Raw genomic sequence first — 26,949 nt, 5'->3', positions numbered from 1 at the left:
TGACTCTCTGCCGCCCTTGTGTGGCCCTTAGAGGGTCATAGCAGCCCCTAGCCTCCCCCAGTGGCTGGGTGGAGGCCCCTGGGCCCGCAGCTTGGTCACAGTGTGGGATCACACAGGACTCACTTCCCTTCATTCTGAAACTGTTTTGGAAAATTATCCAAGGGCCCCTCCCTGGGCTGTGGGGAGGAGAGGACTCGGGCTTTGCAGCCCGCCTGCAGTCGACCGCACCTGCTTGGCTCTGTGGTCGGACTCAGTAAAAATGATTCATGTGTGTGTGGTTCCAGAACTTCCTCTCACCCTCCCCCACACCCCCACGATGCACAAGTCTCCTTCCTTGCCTGCCCTCGCTCTGGCCTTGCCAGACCAGTTCTTGGGTTTTGTAAGAGCCAGAGTAGAGCTGAGGGCTGGAGGAAAGTTTTGTGGAGACGGTTGAAATCCCACAAGTGGCCTTAGGAGAAAAATGTGGGCAGTTTGTCATGTGTGGGGGCAGTGTTAGAGACAAGGGAAAAGGGGGGATTTTAGGAAGTATTGTTGATACAATCATTTTGAAGAACCATTTGGTAATTGGTAAAGTTGAAAATGAGTACACCCTCCCACTCAGCAATCCCATTTCTTGGAATATTCCCTAGAGAAATCTCGCACATGTGCATCTGGAGGTAAGTCCAAGGACATCCACTGAAGCACTGGTTGTAATCACAAAAGCATTGGCTCTGTGTTGGGGGGAAAAGCATAAATAATTGGCGGTGTTATGTAATGAGGTATCCTACAAGCTCTCAACAGTGAACTAGAGATAGATAAAACAGCACAATTGTAGCTCAAAAAAGTAAACATTAAATGGAGAAGTGAGTTGCATGTCAGATCACATAACATGTCTGTATTTAAAAAAAAACAATGTAATGTATTGTTTATGGATATTTGTATGTGAAGTACAACATGGAGCAGAAGGATAATCACCAAACTCATTTTGTCAGCCAGAATAAGTTAAGTCCGTGCTGCTGTGACAAACATTACCCCAAAGCTTAGTGTTATGACAAACAGAATTTATTTCTTGGTTGTGTGACATGTTCATCAGGGTTTTGGTGGAGTTTCTGCTCCACAACAGCTCACTCTGGGACCAGGTTGACCAGCAGCCACCAGATGCCGTGGCAGAGGCAACAAGAGCTTGGCAAACAGCCCCCGGATGCCTGTGTGGACATCTCCTTCCCTGTGGCCCTAGGGCTAACTGTGAGGTTGGCCGACTTACCTGTACTCCCAGCCCTCAACCTGCTCCAGGCAGGTAGCTAGTAAATGTTTAATGACTCTGATTTACTCATTTCTCTTTAAATAATGAGCCATATCAGCGCAGGAACTGTATCTTCCTCCCCCTCTGAGCCTTCTTCAGGAACAAGGAAGGAATGTTTGATGAGTGAATGAACAACCATGGCCCTTCTTCTCCAGCCCCAGAATAGGAAACCCACGGTCCTCCCCACTGTACCGTGAGCCTTCCAGGAGGCTGACGAGGTCAGTTTTCCTGCAGGTTTTTATTCTATTTTTAACACCTTTATTAAAAGCCACTGGTTTGTGTGTGACTGTACACCAGGGTGAACACCTTGTCCCAGTTTTCCAGGGACTTTCTGCACTAAAAGTCCTTGGAAACCCTCAGGCAACCAGGACGGCTGGGTGCCCCTTCTTCTCTACGGGCCTCGTGTTTTTCTCATCTTCACCTGAGAGGGTGGGCCTGGCCTCCCCTGAGCATTTCAGATCTGAGATTTTAAGAACCAGTCAGAGGGGAAGCGGCGAGTCAATGAAGGCGGCAGACTCGGGCTTTCTGGATCTTTATTCTTTATTCTCTGGGAAGGGAGTGAGGTCCACACTGCCGGCTGGGCCGTGGAGCTAGTGGCTTGCTATGGTCTGTAGAAACACAAGACAGAATCTCCTAGTTAGGAGGACAGATTCTGGAATGGGATGGGACTGGGCTCCACTCCCAGCCCTGCCACTCCCCACCCAGTAGGGTGACCCTGCAGGAGCGACTGCGCCTCCCTGAGCCCTGGCTTCCTCCTCTCTATAGCCGGAGGAGGAGGAGGACGACCGGCCAGGGGCTTCTGGTCCAGCTCTTGGCCAGGTTCCGTTCTCACCTGGGCCTGGCACTCCTGTACGCGGGCCACTGCTGTTACCATGAACAACAGTCGTCCTCGCTGACCTCCTGTCCCCACATGAGGGCTGTGCTCTCCCTGGGGCCTGGAGTGTCCCCCGTCCCATGATGCTCACCACCTTCTTTTTTATTTTATTTATCCATTTGGTATTTGGGGCTGGACCCAGAGGCACTGAGCCGCATCCCCAGCCCTTTTTATTTTATTATTTTTATTTTGAGACAAGGTCTCACTGAGTCGCTGAGGCTGGTCTTGAACTTGCGATCCTCCTGCCTCAGCCTTGCCAGGTGCTGGGATTAGAGGTGTGCACCGCGGCACCCAGCCTGCCTCCCTCATTCTTGTCATTTTCCCATCTGTCCCCTCTCAGGCAGCCCTTTGTCGGGCATCTCTCTCTCTCTGTCCTCCAGAATAAGAAAGGTCGGGATCCAGAAAAAATGCCTCAGAAACACCCCAACGCTCCCCAGAAAACCCAGAGGCCCTTGGGGCCCCATTACGGCAGACACCACCCGCAAGGCCCCCTGGAATGTCTTCACGGCCCTGGCCTCGGGAGCCTCCCAGGCCCCTCAGGCTGTGGCTCCTCTCCAGAGCCCCCCGGGCCTCCTCACCGCCTCTATCCACTCATTGAAGGCCGAGACGCGGGTGAACACCGTGGGCTTCTTCAGGGTGTTGCAGCCGAGGGCAGACACAAAGCTGGTCACCCCGTGGACCTGCCAGGAGCCATCCTCCGCGGGGCAGTTGAGGGGTCCCCCAGAGTCACCCTGGAACATCAGGGAGGGGTGAGCTGGTTCTGAACTTTAGAGCTTTTGAGCAACCCTCCTAGGAGTTGAATTCTCTGGGAACTGTTTGCTTATCTTTTTGTTTGTCTGTTTTTTCTTTTTGGTACCAGGGATTGAACCCAGGGCCCTTAACTGCTGAGTCACCGCCAAGCCCTTTTTATGTTTTATTTTGAGACAGGGTCTCACTGAGTTGCTTATGTCCTCACTAAACTGCTGAGGCTGGCTTTGAACTCACGATCCTCCTGCCTCGGCCTCCTGACCCACTGGGATTACAGGTGTGGGCCACTGCGCCCATCTCCATGTGCTTATTTGTGATGGGAAAAACAATATCTGCCTTATACAATTTTGTGTGGATTAAATAAGATGATACAGGATTTTAGCACGGCACCTAGTAGAGACAAAGTACTCGAGAAAAACAGTAGTTTCCATTCGTGCCCCCAGAACAAAGAGAACTTTTTTTTTTTTTTTTTTAATGGTGCTGGGGATTGAACCCAGGGCCTTGAGCTTGCAAGACTAGCACTATACCAACTGAGCTATACGCCCAGCCCTGAGAACGTTCTTAATGTTCGTTATAACCTCAGAGCCATCGTTGACAGGGCTTTGGAAGTGGTGGGGAAGCCTGAGGCCCCGGGGGAACGGTGACCTCTGCAGGTCAAGTCTGCCTGCGAGCTGGGCTCCACTCTTGCCTAGTCTGGGGGTGGAAGGAGCAAGTGGGCAAGATACCTCCTCCACCTTCAGGCAGGTGGCAGTGGGACTTCAGGGAACTGCACACCCCACGCCACCATGGACAGGTGAGAGCTGACTCACGTTGCAGCCAGAGCGGATGTCCCCACCAGCGCACACCATGGTCCTCTTCACGGAGAAGCCCCACCAGTCCCACTGGGAGCAGTGCTGGTAGTCCACCACGGGCAGCAGCGCCTGCTGCAGCTTGTCCGGCAGAGGCCCGTTGGCTGTGGGGATAGAGAGCGCTGAGAGGGAGACCTGGGGGTGGGGGCGAGGAGCCCGACAGTGGGGGGCATTCAAGGCACACAGCTCTTCTGATCTGAGGGGGCCCTGGTCGTCCTGCATCCGATGGACACCACTCCATCCTTGGCACCTGGCACCCGGCAGATACCCCAGAATGTTTGATTGAACACCTTCACGTCTGGGAGGGTGGGGGACAGGTTGCAGCTGGAAAGGGACGGGAGTAAGGTGCAAGGACCCATCCTGGTGTGGCCTTTGACCCCCCAGCCCTTGCCCTTCTGCCACTGTCCCTGGGGCTGGCTAGAGGGGTCAGCACTTACTGTAAAGGCGGCCCCAGCCGCTGATGTAGCAAGGGGTCTCATTGGGCAGGATGTCACCAGCTGGAGGGAGGCTGGCGAGCTGGACAGTGTCCCCCAGCTGGGCGCTGCGTGAGAGCTTCACAAGGGCGATGTCATTGCTGGGGAGCAGGGGGACAGTCACTCGGAGCCTCGGCCTCCAGGGGATCAGCTCCCACCCGTGGCCCCTGGTGTGGGCATTTGGGGCTCCAGGGGCCCCTCTTCTGCCCTGCTCTTAAGTCTGTCAAGCGGTTGAGAAAAGCCCCCAGAGCCCCTTCAGCCTTGCTGGCCTTGGCCTTCATGGTGGTCCTGGCCATGCTCCCCACGGCCCTCTCACTTTAGCTGCCTGGGAGACACCTGGAGGGCTGGTAAACACAGGCAGTGGGTCTGGGCCCAGAGGACTAAGAATCCGGGCTTCCCCAGGGCCACAGCCGCGGCTGCCCCAGGACGGCACTGGGAGAAATCCCGCCCGCCCGCTGTCTTCCTGTGCCTGCCTGTCTCTCAAGCCCTTTCTCCAGGGTCTGAGTTGTCTCTCTGCTCACCCCAGGAGCCCTGCGAGGATGGGTGGGGTCTCATCGTTGTGGCCCCAGACGCCTACGCGGCACTTTCCAGGGCTCTGCTTAGGAGAAAGCTGAGCTTGAAGGGCTTAAGGTGGTCTCCTGGGCCGAGGCTGCTGGCAGACCCCCTCTCCCTGCGGTTCTCAGGTTCATCTTGGGTCGTGGAGGGACAGGTGGAAGAGCCCAGTCCCACACCTGAGTGTTGACTCACCCGCAGGCCACGCAGTTGGGGTTCCACTTTGGATGTACGAAGAGGTCCCCTCGGTTGATGGGGATCACCTGCTCGGGGCCTTCCTGCACACCCTGGTCGTACTCGCCCAACACCACCTGGTAGGTCAGGGAGCTCCTGCAGGTGGAGGCTGGGTGAGTCTAGGCCTCGGCCAACCCAGTGTCCCAGGCTGCCTGAGTCACACAGGGGCAGCAGCTGGGGAGGGCCGGGGCAAGAGAGACAACTCACGAGATGCAGTGGCCTGCAGTCAGAACCCAGTCGGGGGCGATGAGGCTGCCGCCGCAGGTGTGGTAGAAGACGCCGTTCTTCTCATACTGCAGGGAGACCTGGTGGCCCAGGAGGAAAGAACCTGAGTGGTCTGGGCCCCGCTGTTTGGGTCATCAGCAATGATTTTATTGGTTGTACACTGTACAACTCTAGAGGGCGCTGTCCACACAGAAAGAAGTGTGCAGTGCATAACCTACACAGCTGCTCAGGGCGGACCTATCACTTTCCCTCTGGGGTCATATTCTGATTTTGCTTTATGTCCCTAGGCTCTGTGACTTCTCTGGGAACCCCAGCATTCTCTGATCTGTAGGGCATCCCCAAACCTTCCGTACCTTGAGAGTTTCCCAAGGCCCTCTGTTCTGTCACCACCCCCTCCCACTCCTCTGACCCTCACATCTCTCAAGGACTCTGGGATCTGTTGGCGCACAGCTCACCCAGAATCCTTTGCCTCATCTCTCATTCTCTACACATTCCTGATTTTAGAAATTCCCTCTAGACCAGGGGTTGGCAAGCTACGGTCCATGGGCCAAAGCAGGCTCACACTCATTCATTAATGTGTTGTCTGTGGCTGCTCTCGTGCTAGAGTGGCAGAGTTAAGTTGCCGATGCAGACACCATAAGGCCAGTAAGGCCTTCCATATTGACTCTGTGGCCCTTCACAGAACAAGCACACTGACCCTATCAGCTGGACTTTCTGTGATAATAGGAATGTCTTTGCTGTCCAATATGGCAGCCACCATGTCTTAATCCCCAATATGGAGGCCACCATGTCCCATTAACTTTGGTTCCCAAGATGGCAACCACTAGCCTCGTGTGGTGAATGAGTATTTGGAAAGTGGCTAGCAAGGAAGAACTGAATTTTTAACATCACTTAATTTTAATTAAATTTAAATAGCCCCACGTGGCTGGTTTCTTCTATGGCTGACAGTACAGTCCTCTGATTCTCTGGGCTTCCCTCCACTGGCTTCTAGAAATTTCCTATCTTTTTGCTGCTCTCAGACTGTACAACCCTGTTGTGGGATTCAAGGAATCTAGAAAGGAGTCCCCTAAAATCTCCTTCCCTAAACACAGTGCCTGAAGTTCTACCCTACTGTGCCACATCCTTAAACATTGCCCTCACTCCAGGTTCTATATATATATATATATGTTGTAGATGAACATAATACCTTTAGTTAATTTATGTATTTTTATATGGTGCTGAGAATCGAACCCAGGGCCTCACACGTGCTAGGCAAGTGCTCTACCACTGAGCTACATCCCCAGCCTCCAGATTCTATTTTTAAACAGCAAACAGCCCGGTGAGATGTTACACATGGGCAAAACCTCTGTGAGAAGCAGATTGTGCAAGGGGTTTGGAAGCTGAAGCAGATATTGGAAAGGAAGCAACGCAGCCGGGACTGGATGCTATGTGACCAGAGGCTGGGGTCCAGAGCCCACAGTGGGGACGAGTGCGGCTGCCATTACTCTTACCTGCCAGGGCCAGCTATAAGGAACCGCGTCCTCACCGTTGACAACACGGCCGATGGACTTGTAGGAAGGTCGGCCACAGACTGAGGCTAGAGTGAGGAGGAGATGTGTCAGTCCTCCGGAGGGCTCAGGGTCCTGGTCCTATTTGTGCCACAGATTGGCTGTGTGACTCTATCCAAGCCCCTCTCCCTCTCTGGACCTCAGTAGCCACATTGGAACTAGCATCTGGACTAGAGCAGGGTTCCCTAGCATCCCCAGAGGGTAGGTCCCCTTTAGAGAGAGGATGGAATGGTACCTGGCCAATGAGCCCTTCAGAATGATAGCTATGGTCACACAGAGAGGAAGGAAGACTGCCGGGGTTCGAGGTGCAACTAGGTCGCTTGTTTTAGGATGAGCTACTTTACTTCTCTGAGGGTCAGTGTCCCCATCTATAAAACGGGGAAAGCAGTACTGTCCTCAGGGGACCCTGATGGTGCTATGAGGTCATCTACAAAAAAGCCCTGAGCGTTCTGCCAGGTGCACAGTAAGCACTCGGTAAACGCGATCCTTTACCATTATGGTCAGTCAAGGGAGACTGCTCGGAGGAGGTGGCCCTGAGATGGACAGCAATGTGGCAGAGAGATGAGGAAGAGGATGTGAGCTGGGTGGAGGGAGAGGAAGAGGAGTGGAAATTCCAACCCAGCCATCCAGGTGCAGGGTCCACACTCTCGACCATGAGACATTGTTCAAGGACTCCCACAGCCTTTGGGGGCATCTGGTTTCTGCTGACCTCCTCTGGCCACAGCTTCCCTCCAGCCCCCAGCTGAAGGCCCCACAGTCATGCCCTGGGTCCACCAAGACTCCCTCCTATGGAACCAGAGATGGATGCAGAGTTCCAGGGCTCCCCAGGCCAGCGCAGCTCAGGGACAGAGGTACAGGTCGGGGTCTTACCAAGGGCCACACATAGGAGGGAACCCAGCAGCCGGAGCATGGTGAGTTTTGAGACGAATAGAAAGAATCAGGGAGCTGGGGCTCTAATATAATGCAGAAGGCAGGCGGAAGGGGCCGGCACGGCCCCAGAACAGGTGGTAGAAGACCAAGTTTCCCACGGTCAAGGCCATGGCTTTTCCCACGGCAGATAGAGGACCAACAGCCAATAGAAGGGCCCAGGGTTCCCTCCAACATGTGACCGCACAGGTGGCCCGGAAGAGCGGACTGATAACAAGGGACTGGGGGAAAGGGTTCCATCAGAAGGGCCAGCCTCTTCCAGGAAAGAAAGTGGGGCCAGGAGCGGGGCAGACCCGGCCAATCAGATCCCGCCTCTGTCACCTCCAAACTCTGTGACCTTGAGCTCACGGTTCAACCTTTCTGAGTCTCAGGTTGATATTGGTCTCTACCTCAATTACAGTGATTTTGTTGGCAGGCGCAGTAGCACCCACCTGGTAATCTCAGCTACTCTAGAGGCTTGAGGCAGGGGGATTCCAGGTTCAAGGGCAGCCCCAGCAACTTAACCAGAGATTGTGTCTCCAGAGAAAAAGCGTTAGGATGTAGCTTGGTGGTAGAGCATCCCTGGGTTAAATCCTCGGTACCTTATTAAAAAAATAAAAGTATTTCACGGGGCACTTTCCGTCCAAGGCCATGAGCTCCAGTCTAGTGGGGTGAGCAATGAGGAATCAGCACAAATGAGTGAAGCCTATTTCCAGGGGAAAGAGGTGGTGGGTGCTATGACAGGAAGCATCATGGCCGGGATGGGAACGGGAGGAACCCCTCCTTTAGGTGGGAACGAGGGAAAGGGGCATTTGGGCTGGGAGTAGCCGTTGGATTGAGTCCTAAAGGATAAGTCATGGGAAGTCCTGCTGGTAAAGCGCTCTGGGTGGAGGGGACAGCAAGCGTGGAGTTCTGGAGGCAAAAATGGACTTGGTTTGTTCGAGAAAAGGGAGCCTGGTGCGCCTGGAGCTCAGAAATCCTCGTGGAGAGAGGGGGGAGATCCTGCCGGCCAAGAGGCAGCTTCTGGAGCGGTCACTTGTGACCCAGCAGTTTCACCCCAGGGGACGTGGACATTCATCTGTAGGAAAGACCAAGCCCCTCCTGGTCATTTGCTGGGAGCAGCCTCCCAGCCCAGGGCCTGGCACTTTGGGGCGCTCCACACGATGTTTGCTCAATAAGGCCAGCGGCTCCGGCTCCCCCGGGGACTCCCCTGTCCATCCTCGGCACCCTAGGGCAGCGCGTGGCTCCCTCTGGGGCACCCACAGTTTGGAAGCCTGGGGAAGGGCAAAGCTTAGCTGTGCTAAGTGGACCTCTTCCGGTGGCAGGTGGGGCACCTGGCTAGAGCGGACCCCCTGCAGTCACACCCACAGGGACACCTGCCTCTCCAGGAGCCTGGGTCTGTGGCAAATGTGTGGAGGAACTGAAGCAGCTGTGAAAGCCCTTCACACCGTGACTCCAGCAGCCCGCCCTCCCCCACCGTTCCTGGGCCTGGGCGTGCTTGTTTGCCCAGCTTTGACACAGGAGGAAGGAGGGAGGCAGGTCAGCCCTCCCAGATGCCACCACAGAGGGCCTGACACCCACGGGGCCAAAACACCACCTAGTGCAACCTCTGCTATCTCAGAGAGGGGGACGTCGTTCCAGAGAAAAGCTGGGACTGGCTCAAGGTCCCCCGCTTTGTCACTGTTTGGCCTGGCAGAGACTCTCCCAAGGGCATAGGGGAGGGTTCCAACCCTCCCCCAACTTCAAACAAGAAACCTCCTCAGCCCTTATCCAGGTGGCCTTGAGCAAGTCCTAGTCACACTGCACGCTCCACACAGACACGCGGCCACCTGGCCTCTGCTTGGTCCCAAGAGAGAGACGGCCCTCTGAGGCCAGCTGTCCATCACCATCCCTGCCAGGTGGGTCTCATCCTTAAGGCATGTATGTGGGTGGACACTGTCACTGCACTGCTGATTAACCCTGGGGGGGAGGGGGGCTGGCCTGGGAGACACCTGAGCAAACCACGGAGAACGTGTGCCCAGCCAGGAGAGGGGGTTCCCTCCCATGAGCCCAGGCAGGAAGCAGGGCGAGCCACCCCTGGGGAGGGACCTGTTAGTGAAGGTCTGGTGGAGAGCGTGAGGGGTTAGGTAGGTCTGGAAAGCCGGGGAGACTTTATCTTGGAGCGTGGTCCATTATTTCCACCCAGTAAGAAGATCCATGGGGACCACAAGTTCATTCATCTTCAAATCCTCAGTGCCTAGAAGGCAGCTCAGCACATAGTAGGTATTCAACAACACTTACTAAAGGAGGCGACGAAGACGTAGCTGAAGGGACTGTTTGTTTGTTTTGCAGTGCTAGGGATTGAACTCAGGGGCACTCGACTCCTGAGCCACATCCCCAGCCCATTTTTTTAATTTAAGAGAAGGTCTCACTGAGTTGCTTATGCCTCAATAAGTTGCTGAGGCTAGCCTCAAACTTATGATCCTCCTGCCTCAGCCTCCTGAGTGGCTGGGATTACGGGGGTGTGCCCCTGAAGGACTCTAAATGCCGTCCTCTTCCTACTCTGAAAGCGCAGTTGACCCTGACATTCATACTGGACACATCTGGAGGCCAACCCTGTGTGTCCCCAAAAAGCTTAGTAGCAGCTCTTGGATGGGGACTCCGAAGAGCAGTGTCTAGAGGAGGTGAAGAGAGTTTCTGGATCGCCGAACCCACCAACGCAGAACCCCACGGAGCCAGGGGCTTTGTCTGCTTGGTTCGCTGCTATGGCATCACCTCTCAGAGCAGGACCCAGGGGGCATTCAGTAACGCGCCAATAACCTGATGAGATTGGGCGTGGTGGCCCATGCCTGTAATCCCAGCTGCTCAGAAGCCTGAGGCAGGAGGATCGTGAGTTCAAAGCCAGCCTCAGCAATTTAGCAAGGTGCTAAGCAACTCAGTGAGACCCTGTCTCTAAATAAAGCACAGAATAGGGCTGGGGATGGGGCTCAGTGGTCGAGTGCCCCTGAGTTCAATCCCTGGTACTGCCCCCCAGAAAAGGATTGGGAAATATGAGGGCAAACAAAATCCAAACGGCTGTTTCCTACCGCACTTCCCTGAGCCTTTAATGTGGGGTGAAGTGTGAGTCACGCACAATGGTGTAAGCCCAGGCCCCTCTGGAGCCCCACTGCCCTGAAGCTCCCCGCTACCAGCCCATCTCTCTGATGGCAGCCCAGCCCTGGGGAGGAGAAAGAGGCCCACGGTCAGACAGGTGCCCCGTCTGTGGCCCAAAAAAGCCACTGAGAGGACCCAGGCTGGGACAGGCACAGGTGGCTCTTGTCTCTGGGAAGGTGCCACCTCACCTGGAACCCAAGGAGCTGCTGGGCAACGGGCACAGCCTCATTCCCACGGCAGGTGCCACGGTTTCCTGGGCGGGGGGGGGGAAGTCCTCCAGCTGCCCTGTGGGGAGGGACAGAGGCACCAGGACCCCTCTTGGCACATACGCACTCAACAGCAGGGCACCTTCCAGAGCCCGGGCACTCTTCAGCCACCAGGGAGCCCTCTGTGCACCTGCAGAGGTACCTCACGGAGCTTATAGATACAGTGGGGGCCTCCGGGATTAGGGGTGGCCCCACTGAGCAGCCCCCGGCTGGCTGACCCTGTGGGTAGCCTCTGGGGGCTCCTATGTGCCCCGGCCTTGGTTCGGCCAATGGGAGGTGCCTGCAGGAGACTGGGGGACAGAGAGCAATTGGGGAATTTGTCCCCAGCTCCCCACTCATAGGCCTCAGGTGTGTAATGGCGGCAGTCTTCCCCAGAGACCCTCGCTCATGGCCAGTGGCCTTCTCTTTTCCCCATCCCTGGGCTCCATTAACTGCTCCCTCCCTTTGCCCCTTCAGGCCTGGGCGGGGGGACCTGTTCCTCACTGTAGCTGGCCTCTGGACACTTCACTGGCCCTGGGTACCCAACCCTGTCCCAGCTTCTATGAAATAGTCCTCAGTGACCTTTGGGGTTGACATCTGTTCCCTCCAAGACTCTTACTATGATGAGGGTTTGGTTGAATAAAACCGAAGTCACGAATAACACAGAGGAAGAGAGACGTTTACTGCCCTCGACGTCAAGGCCCATGCTAACTTCGCACCTCTGCTCTGTGGCCTTATCTGCTCCCTCTCCGGCTCTTCCGTCTCCAAGGTGGGCCCTCTTTACCAAGGCGTGTATTACGGGTCAAGTCGTGTTCCCCCAGAATTCCTCCACGGAAGCCTCACCCCTTGTGTCAGTCCGCTTTGTTTCACTATGATGAACACCTGAGACCATCACCTTATAAAGAGAAAAGGTTCACAGCTCTAGAGGTTTCAGTGTGTGGTTGGTCGCTCCTGTTGCTTTGGGCCTGTGGCTAGGCAGCCCATCCTGGTGGAGTGCATGGGGAGCAGAACCCCTCACCCATGGCAGGAAGCAGAAGAGGAGGAGACCTTTGGTATCCCACAATCCCCTTCCTCGGCACCCCCCCCCCAGTGACCTGAAGACCATTCCTAGGCCCCACTTCTTAAAGGTTTCACCCCCTCCCAGTACTGCCACGAGCACCTGGTTCTTTAAGGGCCATCTGACATCCAGACTATAGCACCAGGTACCCTATCTTGGAAATAGGGTCATTGCCAATGTAGTTAATGAAGATGAGGTCCTTAGGGTTGGCCCTCATCAAAGTATAACTGATGTTTTGGTAAAAAGGGGAAATTGGGACACAGAGAGACCCAAAGAGAGGAGAGATGGCCTTCGACAAGCCACGGAGAGAAGCCTGGAACCGCTTCGTTCCTCATGGCCCTCCGAAGGGATCAGCCTGCCGGCGTCTCGATTTCAGATTTCTGGCCTCTAAAACAGTGAGAGAATGATTTCTGCTGTTTAAGCTCAAGTTTATGGTTACTCTGTGAAGGCCGCCCTAACAGTCCAGCATGTGACGGCTGTGATCACACCGCATCCCAGACTGAAAGAGGGCAGGGGCCCGCCCCATCTGTATTTATATATTTATTTTCAGTCCTGGGAATTGAACCCAGGAGCACTTTACCGCTGAGCCACATCCCAGCCCTTTTATTTATTATTTATTTATTTATGAGTCAGGGCCTTAGTAAGTCACCCAGGCTGGCCTCAAGTGTACAGTTCTCCTGGGATCACAGGCAGGTGCCAGCTCACCGAGGGGCAGGCCTTATCTTTAAGCTCTCAACCTGGAATTTGCAGGAATTGGCCCCCGGCCTCCTCTGTCTGCCTGGGAGGCAGGAGAACGTGGCTCTCCTTCTGCACAGCCCTGCACACAGTGAAAATCCTCTTAGTGGGGAGGAGGGGGAGAATGGATGGCAGAGGCAGCTACCAGGTCTCTGCTACGAAGTACAAATATTCTCAGACGCCAGTGACAGAATCACAATTAGGAGATTTATAATCTCACAGGACTGGATTGGGGTTGAGAGGTGGGGGGTGCGGGCCAGAGTGAGGCTCCCAGGGCCCAGCTGCAGTTCTCTGCAGCTCTCTTGGCTCTGCCTGGTATAAGCCACCAGCCTCTTCCTCAGGCTGGAAGTAAGAGGGCCACCCGGGCCAGCCAGGTCACAGCAGAAGACAGAACTCTCAAGTATGGCGTTTAGTCCGGGGAACTGGCTACCTCGGCAGGGGAAGTGCTGACAGGGAAGGTCAGAGAGCCCAGGGATCAGACCCTGCCCCTTCCCAGGATCACCCAGCAGAAGCTGGGCCCAAGCCATGCCTGTCCTGGGGGCCATGCAGGAGGCAGAGGGAGAGAGACACCTTGGCTTCTCTTTTCCTTCCACCCTTCAGCTCCCACCAGGAGCCTGCAGACACAGTTGGCTCCTGCCCGCCAGGTGCAGTCAGGTGCAGTCAGTGGGGGCCCGAGCTTCCATGGTGGCAGGGTGGGGCGGAGGGAAGCTGCTCTGCTGCTCTGCTCACGGCAGCTAGGAAGTGGGGGGAGGCGTGTCCCCGGTGACCTACTTCCTCCCACTAGGTCCCTTCTCCCCGCAGCCCATTCAGCCATCAGCAGATTAATCCACTGGTGAGATCAGAGCCCTCGTGATCCAACCCCTACCCCAAAGCCCCACCTCTGAACACATGAGGCTTTGCGGGACATTTCAGATCCTGTAACAGCCACTTCCCAGGGCCCTGAACACAGCAGGCGTCAATGCACACAAGGTACACACACACAAGCACACACACACATACACACACACACTCAGCAGTGCAAGCTGCATCCTTCGGGACAAGGCCACACCTGGCTGCTGACCTGCCTCCCACAGGGCGTGCACCTGGAGAGTGCTGAATTCTTAGAGTTCTCGGCCACAAGTTACAAGTTCCCATTAAAACAGCCTTAAATGCTAAGGGTGTTCTCGCCTCACCGGAAGGCAGGGGTGAGTCAGTCAGGGTTGGCTAACACAGCAGCACAGTGATGTCACCATGGACCCAGGCTAGTGCCATCTTTGCACTCTGATGACCTCAGTGGGCTGTCATCTCCCCTTGGGCTGCCTCCTTCCTGCGCCAAGAGCAGACTCCAAGACAGAATTGGAGAGCAGGCAGTTTACATAGAAGGTAACCCCCCCCCCCGGAAAAGCACGCCCAGGGGAGGAAGAAGTGGGGGACGGGAGGGAAGCCCATGCAGGTACATTAATGGACAACTGGAGCCCATCCCACGAGGGAACCTGGGGACACCGGCTCAGAGGGGACCTGTCTGACTAGGAGGCAGCTGCTCTCACAACCTCCACGTACACTCAGAACACCCAGGGTGCACAAGGAAGGCACCCCCATCGTGGCCAGAGCTGGACAAGCACACATTCCAAATTTGCACCCCGCACCCCCGTGTACACACAACACAGGAGCATGCATACACGCAACAAAAGCACCACAGAGCCCCCACGCTCTCCCCCATCAAGCGCATATCTCTCTCTTTCTCCCTCCCTCCCTCCCCTAACTGCTTCTTACTCTGGCATTTGGTTTGGGAAAAGCCTGGATCATCAAATATTTCTAACTAGAACCCCACTGTTAGAAACCCCTAAAATGGAATTGCTCAGGGATTGGAAAAAAAAAAAAAAACCAAACCCTCTGGCAGCAGTTGCTGCTCCCACTCTCCAACTCTCCAACCCGGGTGTCATATCCAAGTGAGCAGCAGGGGGTGCCCAAGAGCCACGACTACCTCCAGGATTTTTCTAGTAAGTTTATGTAAGGGTGTTTGTCCCTGGGTGTGTCTGAGCCGAGGACTGGTGGCAGGGGCTCCTGTAAGGGTTTAATTCAGTTTGACAGATGCCCTCACCCCCGGCTCTAGGGCTTGTCTCTCAGGCTCCATGGCCCTGGGACCCAGTTGGAGCTCAGTTCACTCAGATGGGTGGATGGATCAACAGAGGGGGTGGAGGGGTGGTTAGATGCATGTATGAATAGATGAATAAGGAGAGGGACTGGAAGAGCTAGCCCAAGAGAAAGAGGAGTCAGACAGAAGGACAAATAGCAGACAGACTGGGGAGAGGCCGAAGAAAATGTGAAATGTAAGAAAGTCCTGGGGCGGGGAGGAGCCTGGGAGTGGGTGAGTGGAGTGGGAGAGGCCTGGCTCGGCCTGCCTTGGCCCACAGGGTCCCCTCCTCCTGATGCCTTCTGGGGCTGCCCCCTCAGAGCTCCCCGTCTTCCTGGGCTGCTTGGCACTGGCACCTCCTGCAGGGACCCCTCCCTGCACCCCCGATCGGATCAGTGCTTCCCGCCTGGTGCTCCCAGCTCAGGGCTCCTCTGCTCTGGTGAGGATGTGGGCCAAGAAACCTCTCTGTGCCTCAGTTTCCTCAGCTAAAGTAGCAGCACTAACTCCTTCACTTGGGAATCCGGGCAGGTGAAGCACTTAGCACGAGGCTTAGTCCGAGGGAAGCACTGGGCAGAGTGGCAAATCATTGATGGTCCCTTCCAGGGAGTCCCAACCTCCGTCGGCCTCATTGTCAAGTCATTTGTCTCAATTTGGGCATAGAACATGCTGTCCTTAAAGTAAATGGTGATCTAGCTGCTCTGGCGCACGCCTGTAATCCCAGTGGCTGGGGAGACCAAGGCAGGAGGCTCAGGGGTTCAAAGCCAGCCTCAGCAACAGCAAGGTGCTAAGCAACTCAGTGAGACTAAATAAAACAGAAAATTGGGTTGGGGATGTGACACCGTGGTTGAGTGCCCCTGAATTCAATCCCTGGTACCAAAACAAATAAACAAACAAACAAAATAATTCAAAAGGCCTAGGGATGTAGCTCGGTGGTAGAGTGCATGCCCAGCATGTATGAGGCGCTGGGTTCAATCCCCAGTACTGAGAAGAAAAAAAAAAAAAGATGAATACCACTGATAAGTGAACGTGAGCTCCCTGAGAGAGCTCATCTTTTTTATATTTATTTTTTGGTTGTAGTTGGACACAATCCCCTTATTTCGTTTATTTATTTATTCGTGGTGCTGAGGATCGAACCCAGGGCCTTGCACAGCCTAGGCGAGTGCCTTACCGCTGAGCCACAACCCCAGCCCCTAGAGCTCATCTTTACCTAAAACATTTTAGGATTTTTAAGTGTTGTTTGACATAATGAGACGTAACTGGACCCAACTTCAGTGTGTTCCAGGAGAATGGATGAACGATGGTATATTTGTTAAAATGCAATACTAACCCGCACAAATGACTGAACCACAGCTGCGCATGTCAGCCTGGCTGGATCTCCAAAGCATTTCACGGACCAGAAAAGAAAGCCATAGACGAACATATCCAGTATAATGCCATAGTCTATGGAGCGCTTGAATACAGGCAGATGAGTGCCACACTGGGTGTGGCAGCAGGTGGCCTGGGACAGACATGCCAGCAAAGAAGTGGGGGATCAGATGATGTCAGCCAAGGAGGGAGAGAGCGGAGCTGGGCGGGCTGCAGGAGCTGCAGCTGTATCTCCAGGCTTGTTTCTGAGTCCTTGACTATGGAAAAGGAGGGGACTTGAGATGAGACCTTGTCTATCTCAGTCCTCACGATGACCGTAAGTATGAAACAGGGTGTAGTGATGGAGGCTCAGGCTGGAGGGGGAAGTGCCACTTACCTGGCCCTTGGCATGCAGAGGTAGGAGCAGAACCCAGGTCTCCTGGCCCCCGCGGCCCTCCCTGCCCAGGAGGCTGCTTGGCACTGGCTGAGCTGCTAGTGGAGGTTCCAGGGGTGAAGGTGACTGGGTGCAGGCAGAGCGGGGAGCTCTGTTAGGCTGGGCAAGGAGGGCAAGCTTGGTCCTCTGGCTGCAGGACTCAGCCCGCCCCCCTGGTGGGCACATGGACCCAGGTCAAGGAAGGCTTCCTGCCCTCAGGTGGTGACCTGGACTCTCCTGGTGGTGAGGCAGAGGTCTAGTTCTGGAGCCAGGCCTTGAGCCTCCGGGCCTCTGGGCCTCCAATTCAGCTCCCTCCTGCTCCTGCATCAGTTCCTGGGCCTAGGGGATCTGGGGGCCCAGGCAGGAGGAAGTGTGTAGAGGGAGCCCCAGCTTCAAGGAGACCCCAGGCTAAACCACAGACTCAATGCCTTCAGGGGAGCCCGGCATGGTGGTGCGGGCCTCTAATCCCAGAGGCTCAAGAGGCCAAAGCAGGAGGATCACTAGTTCAAAGCCAGCCTTAGCATCTTAATGAGGCCCTGAACAAGTTAGTGAGACCCTGTCTCAAAATAAAGAATAAATAAAGCAGGCTGAGGATGTGGCTCTGTGGTTAGGTGCTGCTGGGTTCAAATCTACCCTCCCTTCCTTCCTCCCTCCCTTCCTTCCTTTCTTCCTTTCTTTTCTTTCTGTCTCTTTCTTCCTTCTGGGGATTGAAACCAAGGGTGCTTTACCACTGAACTACATCCCCGGACCTTCTCTTATTTTTTTATTTTGAGACAGGGTCTTACTAAATTGCTGAGGCTGGTCTCCAACTTGCAATCCTCTTGCCTCAGCCTCCCTAGTTACTGGGATTATAGGTGTATGCCACTATGCTGGGCATTCTATCCTTCTTCTTTCACTCATCTTTCACTCTTGGGAACCCCCACCAAATCCTCCCGGTGGTCGCTGGGGCCTCCTTCCCAGCCTGAGCCAGCTGCTGTCCTTACTCCTGGGACAAGTGTCTTTGTGGGCAGGAGCAGGTTTCAAAGGAAACTTCAAGGTGCGTTTTGACACCAAACAATTCTGCGATTTTTTAACGCCAACTCGCTGTCCAACAGTTGGATTTGTTTCTGCCACAATCCACCTGATGTTAGCCTACATCTCGCAAGGCAAAGGACTCAGGCTCGGTCCCACAAGACTGGCCCCACTTCAGACACTTGGTCACAAGTGGGTCACACTTAGTCCTGTATCACCAGCTAAGGATTGGAGGTTCTTATAACCTCCTCCTCAGAGGAGGAGCTGCTAGAACTCGGGAAAATTCTTCTGTTTATCAGCTCATTATAAAAGATACAAATGATAAACCAGCCAGGCACAGCTGGCACACACCTGTGACCCCAGGGCTCAGGAGACCGAGGCAGGAGGAGCGTGTGTTCAAAGCCAGCCTCAGCCATTTAGCCAGGCCCTGAACAACCTAGGGAGACCCTGACTCACAATAAAAAATAAAAAGGCCTGGGAATGTGGCTCAGTGGTAGAGCACCCCTGGGTTCAATCCCCAGTATCAAAAAATAAAAATAAAAAATAACTACTTGACATACTTAGGACAAGGTCTAGAAGGGTCCCCAGGGCACAATGTAGAGATTCCTGGGGGCCACTCTAGAGGATGACCTGGCATGGGCCTTAGAGACCATTCCGTGCCTCCTTCTCCTTTTCCCGTGGGGTAAACTGAGGCCCGGCTCACTTGGCTCGTTAATACCCGAGTTGGGCCTAGACCTCGGTCTCTCTGGGAACAAGGTGGCAAGAGCCAGCGTGTAGGTACTTAATTGAGAGCCTGTTCCGTGCCAGGGGTCAGCCTGTGGGCCGGTGTTCTTATCATCCTGGGTTTCCAGAGGAGGGATGGGAGGCTCGGGCTGTAACTTGCCCCAGATCCTGCGGCTGCCCCACCTGGGGTGAAGCAGAGCTCAGTGCTCAATTCCTTCCTGGGAAAAACAAAAGCTTTTACCTCCGGAAGTGCCAGGAAGGATCCCGTCACCCAAAGCACATTCACAGGAAGGACATCAGCTGAGGCATCTGGGTGGGGGTGGCCGCAGGAAGCCCGACAGCTTCCTTTCTAGGTGGGGAGGAAAGCCTTCCCGCCCGGGTCAGAATCGGGGAGTCGGGAACCACTTTTCTGGGCCCAACAGATAACTGGAAACGTCAGTTCTCATCAACCTGCGGGCAATGGCCCGCTTTTCAGGCTCGGTGGCCTGAGCGGGGGAGGCCTGTGGGGGGAAGAGCTAACAGGGAGAAGGGTCCCCAGCGCCCTGGACGGTGGAGGCCTGGGTCTGAGGAGAAAGGAGGCCGGGAGGCATGAAGAGCCGAGTGACTGTCATGTCTGTGGGGTCAGCTGCTTTCCACTCTGTGCTGTTTCCTCCTGTGAGTGAAGTCTGTGAAACAGCCGCCGGTCCGCGCTGCTCAGGGGCCCGCACAAGGGGGACACAGTGGGCACACTTGGGGCAGGGGTGCAACTTGGCACAGTGGGGCAGCAACAGGGGGCTGAGAACGGGTCCAGAAGCAGAGATTCCGAGCGAGGTTGGCGAGAGGCCATGAGAGTCCCCCGGGCCGCTTCCTCTGAAAAGCTGGGGAAGGCTCAGAATTCCCCATGGCCCCCAGGGTGGAGATTTGAGCTGCTATATTTGACTATTCAAGAAAAGGTTGGCTGGGTGCAGTGGTGGCACACGCCGGTAATCCTAGTACCTGGGGAGGCTGAGGCAGGAGGATCGCAAGTTCAAGGTCAGCTTCAGCAACTCAGCAAGAAAAATTAAAAAAATAAAATAAAAAGGATGTGGCTCCGTGATAAAGTGCCCCCGAGTTCAACCTCCAGAAAAACAGAATTAAATAAATAAATAAAGACCGCCCTGGGAGGCGGGAGGGCCCGGGGAGCATCTGTTAGATGCCAAAAGCGCAATGGCAACTGCGATTGTGTCAGGGAGGCAGTAGAGCACCGAGGGTAAGGGCAGACCTGAGCCAAAGTGTCTGGCTCAGAACTTGGGTTCTGTTCTTCCTTTAGGCAAGTTACTGCACCTCTGCCCTTCCCGTCTCTCACCAGCAAAAATGGGAGATGCTGTGACCACTTAGCACGTAGGTTTGCAACGGGGAATAAATGAGTCAATGCACGCAAGGCGAAGGCTGAGCGTAGCACCGGGTCACAGCGAGCATCTGTGGTTTTATGGATGAGGAAACGGAGTTCAAAGAGGTGAACTTTGGGCCAGGGGCCCAAGGCTTCAGTGGTGAGCTGGCGAACCAGGTCCCCAACCAGGGTGTCCTGATTTGTCCCGAATGAGGATTCCTGCCTGTAAATGCTCCTGCTGTGGCTGGTTTCAAACCACCAACGGTTACATCACCAGTTCGCTCAATTCCAGAATATTGAACAATTGAGTGCCGAGGACTCCAGCTGAGCTCAGTGGCACTGTGGGCGGTGGTGGAGCGTGTAGAGCCAAACGTGGAACATGGAGCATTTTGCAAACATTTGTTCTCGCGGACAGTCATCAAGTCAGCAATCAAGTCCCCTGAGCACCCTCCTGGCCCCCATCTTACCCAACAGGGGATCAAGGTTTGGAGAAACCTGGCTGCCTAACCCCCGGGGTACAGCAGAGGCCGGTCACTTACTGTCCCACCTCCTGTGCCCTGCCTGCTCTTGACAAGGCCACACAGACACCATCCTCCCATGCAGCCTTGGAGGGAATTTCCCAGGCCCCACGAGTAGGGGAGCCCTGCGCCCTCCCAGGTGGCTTGACAGGAGGGCTGGGGCTCCTGCCAAGGCACACCTGCCCAGTGCTCCTGAGCTTGGATCTGCCCCAGCTTGTTCTTGCCATCCAAGGGCCTGGGGAAGCACGTGAGTGGAGGGTCTTTATCCTTGAGGGTTTGGAGGACACAGGCGGAAGCTGCGAGTGGGGGAGGGTCAGAAACTTGGCCCAGGGGAGATTCTCAGTCCTGCAGGCAGGCTGGCTCAGTGCCAGGGAGGGGTTCAGGTGAGCCAGACTGCCTGGGGCTGGGCACAGATGCCCTTTCAAACAGAGCAGGGGCCAAAATTTTTATGGTTTTTTGTTCCAGTTGTCCCTGGACGGAGCTGGGGGTCACTTGCCTGTGGCGGCTGAGCTGGGGTTGCTTCTGCATGCTTCCAAAGAGCCCTGTGGCTGAAGGGACTAGGATCGGGTTCTCCCCCCATCTCAGGGGGAGGGGAGAGACTTCTGAGTGGCAGGTAAGGAATTGCTGAGTCCCATGTGTGCTAATGGGACAGGATCCTGAGGTCTCTGGGGAAGGGGGCTGCTCTCCACCATGCACTCTGGGGAAATGGGAGAAATGACTCGCCCTTGAAGCGAGGAAACTGGGAGGGGACCCCTGCTGGCTGGTCTTGGTGGGGAGGAGGGTGTTGGTAGCACAGGGAGAGGGAGGGTCAGGTGAGAAAGGGGGTTGGGGCAGGATGAGGGACAACTTCCCCAAAGCTGGTTTGACAATGGAGCTAAGAAACCAAAGTTGCAGGTGGTCCAAGTGGGGCTGTGGCTGGAGATGGGGCAGGGCAGGGCAGGGCACCACACCCACCCAGGACATCCTGAGAGCCTGGCCCCCATCCTGCAGTTCTAGGGAGGGAGAGGCAGCTGAGTCTGGCCTGGGCGGGGAGGTAGGGGGCTCAGTGGGAGGAAGTGGGCTGGGAGGTGACAGCTGCCCACTTTGTCCTATGTCCCCCCTCCCATGCGGCTCCCATGTGGCTCCATTCACAGGGTCATTCACTGATCCCTTGCTGAATGAGAAGGGTGGGCCACCCTCTCCCTAGCTCAAGTGCTTAAGCCCATTCTGGGTTGCTGGGTGAGCGCAGCAAGCCTCTGGCCCTTCCTGAGCCTCCCCTGACCTTCTCAGGAAAACAACACCTACCTCTTGGGGGTGCTAGGAGGGTTAAAGACCAGGGAGTAGATAAGAAGGACCCAGAGGCAGCAATGTCAGCTTCTAGGCACATGACAGTGTCGGCTTCTTGGGGTGGGCTTGGGCGGATGGCTCCCTCTGTTTTCCCCCATTGTGTGTCCCCAGCTGGACCTCAACGGGACCAACGTGGAGTTGGGATCCAGAAGGAGCTAACCCTCTCTCCACCAGGGAAGGGAGCTTTTAGTCTTGACTCTGGGCTCCCCTCTCTTCTGACTCTGAAAGGCTCTGTGCCCCCAACAGGCCTGCAGGCCCCTTGGAGCAGGAGATAGAGAGGGACTTTCCTCTGTGTCACAGGGACTCAGTTTGGCTTTCTGGGAAGACAGAGAAATAGTACATTCCTCCAGAAATAATTGTCCTCAAGCTATTTCCAGCAGCTCTTTAGTGCCCAGGCCAGAAATGGCTAGTGATCTCGATGCCTGGGTACTGTCAGGACAAACAGCCCAGAAGCCCAGCCCTCTCGCTGGCTGCCCGCCTGCCCAACCGGTCCCCAGCCCTGAGCTGAACCGGGCCTGGCTCAGGCCCCGTCTGTCCGTGGACTGTGGACACCGTCTCCCTGTTCTTACCCCAAGTTGCTCTTCCTCCACTTGGGGATGCCCCTCAGATTCCTCCTGCTGTTCTCTCTTTGGCCACCGTAACTCAGCCGGCCCAGGGCTAAAGGCCTTTTCCTTCAGTGACTCTGCGCTGATGCCATCCTGCCCGGGGCGGGGAGATCCTATACTAAGTGCTTTGTAATCCTGAATCTGGTCCATAAGAAAGATCATGGGCTGGGGCTGGGGCTCAGCGGTAGAGCGCTCGCCTGGCTCGTGTGAGGCCCTGGGTTCGATCCTCAGCACCACATAAAGATAAAGAAAATAAAGGTATCGTGTCCGACTACAACTAAGAAAGAAAGAAAGAAATATGAGATAGGCCGTGTGCGGTGGCACACACCTGTAATCCCAGTGGCTTAGGAGGCAGAGGCAGGAGGATTGCGAGTTCAAAGCCAGCCTCAGCAATTTCGCGAGGCGCTAAGCAACTCAGTGAGAACCTGTCTCTAAATAAAATACACACACACACACACACACACACACACACACACACAAAACTAAACAACAACTGTATTTCTATTTTTTCTTTCTTTCCCTTCCTGCTCTCCTTCCTTCCTTCCTTTCTCTCTCTCTCTCTCTCTCTCTCTCTCTCTCTCTCTCTCTCTCTCTCTCTCTTCCTGCAGTGCTGGGGATCAAACCCAGGATCTGTGTGTCTCTCTCTCTCTCTCTCTCTTTCCTGCAGTGCTGGGGATCAAACCCAGGATCTGATGCACACAAAGCAACTCCCCTACCACTGAGCTATGATGCCAAAACTGTATTTTCAAAATTCCGGGGAAGAATATGAGAGAAGCTTTTTCTGGCAAACACACTGAGACATCAACAGAGAATCGAGTTCCTTCATTCAACACAAATGTCCGGGGTGAACGAGGGATGCTGGTTTCTGAAAGGATTTGCTCTCTGAAGAGTCTTCAGGCGCAGTGTGAGGGTGCACCTCTATAATCCCAGTGGCTCGGGAGGCTGAGGCAGGAGGATCATGAGTTCAAACCCAGCCTCAGCAATTAATGAGGCCCCCAAGCAACCTAGTGAGACCCTGTCTGAAAATAAAAAATAAAAAGGCTAAGGATGTAGCTCAGTAGTTAAGCGCCCCTAGTTCAATACATAGTACCCCCCAAAAAAAACCCAAAACCCCAAAACCCCCAAAACCCCCAGGGTCCTCGGGCTTTCACTGGAACCTGTCACAAAATAGGTGTTAGCATGGGACTGTTGGCCACGTGGGGAGAGGTGAGAAGGGAGAAAAGAAGTTGCCTTCATGCCCTTAAATGGGTCGCCTAAAGGGACAGCATTTGAGGGACATTGGGTAAATGCTGGCCGACCCAATGAGAAAAGAGGTCGGTGCTGACCGCAGCAAACCCGAGTTATATTTGAACCAGCAGAAAACCTCCTGCCTCTCAGCACAATTAAGACGAGAAAAACAACAAGGAACCCTGGAAAACAGCCACCCCAGCCTCCTCTCAAAAATAGGACCCATCTGTCCTGGCAGGCTTAAAGTGGCTCCTGGCCCTTGGGCAGGGGCCTGGCCAGGTTGACCCCTGGAGGCCCCTCCCAGCGCTAGGATTCCATGATTCTATGACATGGCCAGCAGTCTGGAGTGGCAGCATGAGGGTATCCTCAGTGGAGAGCCAGAGGAGGTCTATGTCATCTACCTCCTAAGAGACAGAGTGAGAGGGGAGCGGGCCCTGGTCACATTTGGGGCCCGGCCAGCCAGGGGGAAGGGCCAGTCCTGCGGGAGTCAACCCTCAATCCTCTCCATTTTTTTTTTTAATTTTTTTAAGAAGCAGATGGGGTGGGGCTGGGCCGGGCAGGGAGGAGGCCTGAGTCTGGACATTCCACTCAGTACAGACTCGAAGGACAAGAGCAGCTGAGGCCGGACCCGGGCAGGCAGCTGCTTTCTGAATGGGGTGGGCTGCGAGACAGCTGTGCTGGCGCTAGGCGCCTGGACGCTCAGCACGAGCAGCAGTCATGGGCAAGAGGGGCCGCAGCTCTCCTTCTGGCTGGGGTGTGGGTGGCGGTTAGAACTGAGGAGCCAAGGGACAATGGGGACAACAGGTACTCCACTGCCCTTGTTAGCCCAAGCTGAGCCCAGGGACAGGAGGTAGTGAAATGGACTGGGCATCTCTTGGGCCTGGCCAGGTCTTATCCTCCATGAATGGCCTATTTGGGGGCCAGGAGGAGTAGGAACCCCAATGCCCCTTCCTCTGGTAGGTCAAGTGAGGAAATCCTATATGGTCAGAGAGCGGCAAGACCAAACAAGTTGGCAGGTTCTGATCGTGCAAGCCCAGCCCCATGAGCAAACCTGCTCCGCTGGACCCTCAACCCCACTTGAGTTTCCTGTAGTCAGGACAAACTTGGCTCCAGGATTAGCTAGTACCCTTCTCCCCCCCTGCCCCAGGGTCTCCCTGCCAGGGCTCCTGCGCAGGCCCGCAGAGTTGGTGTGGTGAAAACTCACGCTTAACAGATCGTCAGGGAGACCAAGGTCACCCTGGCAACACACCATTGTCTGTGGGGAGGCCATCAGACATTCCCTCGATGCTACCCTGGCCTTTACAAGCTGTGTGATCGCAGGCTAGTCACATTACCTCTCTGAGCTTCAGTTTCTCCCATCTGTCAACTGGAACTAGAACACTGAAGTGTGGTGGGAATTGAATGAGTTGATCCGCATAGGGCACAGGGTGAAGGGCCGGGTACACAGAGAATCTGTGAGTGTTGAACCGCATCAAGACTGAGACAGTTTTTTTTTTCAGTATTAGGGGGCATTGCTTGGTAAGCTACTTGATAACACCGAAGGCCTATCTGTGCTTGCAATTTCACTCGTTAGAGATTCTGTCCTTGGCCTTTGTGGTATCCTGGAGTTCCTGCTTCAAAGGTGGACGGAAATTTCAGACCGGGATCGAGAGCTAGAGAAAGGAGAAGATCCTGCCTCTGCTTTTCCTAGGAGGCCCTCTGGTCTCCGTCTTTCTGAGGATCTTGCCTTCCTCCCTCTCTCTCGCCCTTCTCTTGTACTTTCTGAGGATTTTCTTCCAGTTTGAAGAAATCCCTGAGCCTGTGGGGAGGAGAAGGAGGGGGATCAGGGCAGTGCTGGACGTCTGGGGACAGAGAGAACCCCTAGAGAGAGAGTCTGGAGGGAGGTGGGAGGGAATCCCGGTGAGCCCACCCAACTCTCTCCTCTCCAGGTCCAGGTAAGCAACCTCCAGGTGCGGCCACAGCTCAGTCACCAATTTGATCCCCCCCCCCAGCCAAAGTGATGTCTGGCCGCCCAGAGAGCAGATCCAACTCTTGCAGTAGCCGTTCAAATAATCTCAACAACCCGTCCTTGCCGGCTCGGACTCCAGGCTGGACCCAAGGCTCTGGCTCCAACGACACCCACGACGACGTCAAGGGCTCCCGCATCCGCACCCCCAGTGGCTCAGACTTCAGCTCCTGCAGCAGTCACTCAGAGCCTTCCTTGGGTGTCAACTCCCCCAAACTCCTCAAGGGGGGAGTGTGCATGGGCCGGCCCTACAACTCCAAGTGCGTGGAGTCAAGTCAATTGGAGAAAAGCTCCAAGGTGGCCAGGAAGACCTCTTACCAGCCCTCTGAGGGCAGCCCCAGCTGCTTGCTCTGCTCAGAACGGCCTTTGGGCCCCACCGGCTCCAGCTTCTTGGACCAGCTCATCAAAGGCATCAACTACCTGGACCGATCTACCAACGCCTTCTACAGCAACTGCCCCAAAACGCTGAGCCTGCCGCGGCTCGCTGCCAGCTACCTGGAACGAGCTGCCAACTCCCTCTACCTGGACCACATGGACCGCACTTCATCCCGAAGTTACTCCGCCCCCAGCGGCAGCCTGCACGCCAGGGACGGCTCCAAAAACAGCACCTGCATGGTGTCATCCACTAGGGGCGCCAACGAGCTGCAGTGTCTGGCCGGCTCCACCAACCAGAGCTGTCCCCACCAGCATCATGGCCACAACCTGACTTCCATGCGGCAGAGGCCAGGCATCAAGTTGACGGAGCTCCCCTTGTTTGGCAATGGGCTTTTCTCCTTAGATCGTCTGCCCAAGTTCTGGGAAGCCATCCGCTCCGGCTGGAGTGCCCCTGAGCCCGCCTCCAAACCCTCCAACTGGTGGTAAGGTCGACATCAGCCAGCGACGGGCACACTTCCGTCACGCTGCAGTTGTGGAAAATAAATTGTCTGTGGCAAAATGCTCCTTCCAAGGCTCTGTTGCGGGAAATGACCATTTAGACGGGGGGCTATGAATTCAAGGGTGGGTCTCGGCACAGTCAAGTAAAAATGAGTGAATTGGGCCGGCAGTGGCAGGGAGTGGCAGAGACTAGTGGCTGAGTGGGCAAGGACCACTGGGTCCCTATACCTGGCTCTGACATGGGCCCTTGCCTTCACAAGAGAAGCTGGAATGTGATTTTCATTCTTATTTATTGACACAGAGTCTTGCTGGGTTGCCCAGACGGACCTCCAACTCCAGGGCTGAAGGGATTCTCCTTTCTTGGCCTCCCACGTAGCTGGGATCACAGGGGTGCACCCCACACCTGGCTCTGGGATCTGATTTCATGTTAGCCACACATTTTAAAATGGCAGGATACTCCGTGAGCTCAGCCAACGTGTTCGCAGGCAGAGTGAGAAGCCCACAGGTCTCAGGAGTCTCGGCCCTTATATCTTGAATGGGTCCCTGACTCTCTTGGAGATGCTCAC

At 55.2% G+C, this 26,949-nt stretch overlaps 2 protein-coding genes and 1 long non-coding RNA gene across 7 annotated transcripts; 1 reads left to right on the top strand and 2 right to left on the bottom strand.

Moving 5' to 3' along the window:
- Positions 1-1,798: 1,798 nt before the first annotated feature.
- On the bottom strand, positions 1,799-7,816 carry LOC101958816 (chymotrypsin-like elastase family member 3B). The gene is made up of 8 exons (XM_005317561.4): positions 7,653-7,816; positions 6,726-6,811; positions 5,218-5,315; positions 4,972-5,106; positions 4,189-4,325; positions 3,713-3,855; positions 2,735-2,887; positions 1,799-1,890 (listed from the first exon to the last, which is right to left on the bottom strand). The coding sequence occupies exons 1-8, from the start codon at positions 7,690-7,692 to the stop codon at positions 1,873-1,875; spliced, it is 810 nt and encodes a 269-aa protein (XP_005317618.1). The 5' UTR covers positions 7,693-7,816; the 3' UTR covers positions 1,799-1,872.
- Positions 7,817-9,472: 1,656 nt separating this feature from the next.
- On the top strand, positions 9,473-26,444 carry LOC101977502 (uncharacterized). Of its 5 annotated transcripts, none has more exons than XM_078025544.1 (3): positions 9,473-9,586; positions 20,813-20,960; positions 25,497-26,444. In XM_078025544.1, exon 3 carries the CDS (start codon positions 25,505-25,507, stop codon positions 26,369-26,371), a length of 867 nt encoding a protein of 288 aa, XP_077881670.1. In that variant the 5' UTR covers positions 9,473-9,586; positions 20,813-20,960; positions 25,497-25,504; the 3' UTR covers positions 26,372-26,444. The 5 variants fall into 5 exon arrangements, with proteins under 5 accessions (XP_077881670.1, XP_077881666.1, XP_077881668.1 ...); XM_078025540.1 differs by having other exon boundaries at positions 25,434-26,444; XM_078025542.1 differs by having other exon boundaries at positions 22,946-26,444.
- Positions 11,724-14,344, bottom strand: LOC144367926 (uncharacterized). Its single transcript, XR_013427570.1, has 2 exons — positions 13,906-14,344; positions 11,724-11,960 (listed from the first exon to the last, which is right to left on the bottom strand). It is a non-coding gene; the product is annotated as an uncharacterized LOC144367926 (long non-coding RNA).
- Positions 26,445-26,949: the final 505 nt, after the last annotated feature.

The sequence above is a fragment of the Ictidomys tridecemlineatus genome, chromosome 11 (assembly GCF_052094955.1).
Source record: "Ictidomys tridecemlineatus isolate mIctTri1 chromosome 11, mIctTri1.hap1, whole genome shotgun sequence".
Lineage (NCBI taxonomy): Eukaryota > Metazoa > Chordata > Mammalia > Rodentia > Sciuridae > Ictidomys > Ictidomys tridecemlineatus.
The sequence above is the reverse complement of the archived record's forward strand: the minus strand, read 5'-3'. Positions and strand labels throughout refer to the sequence as shown.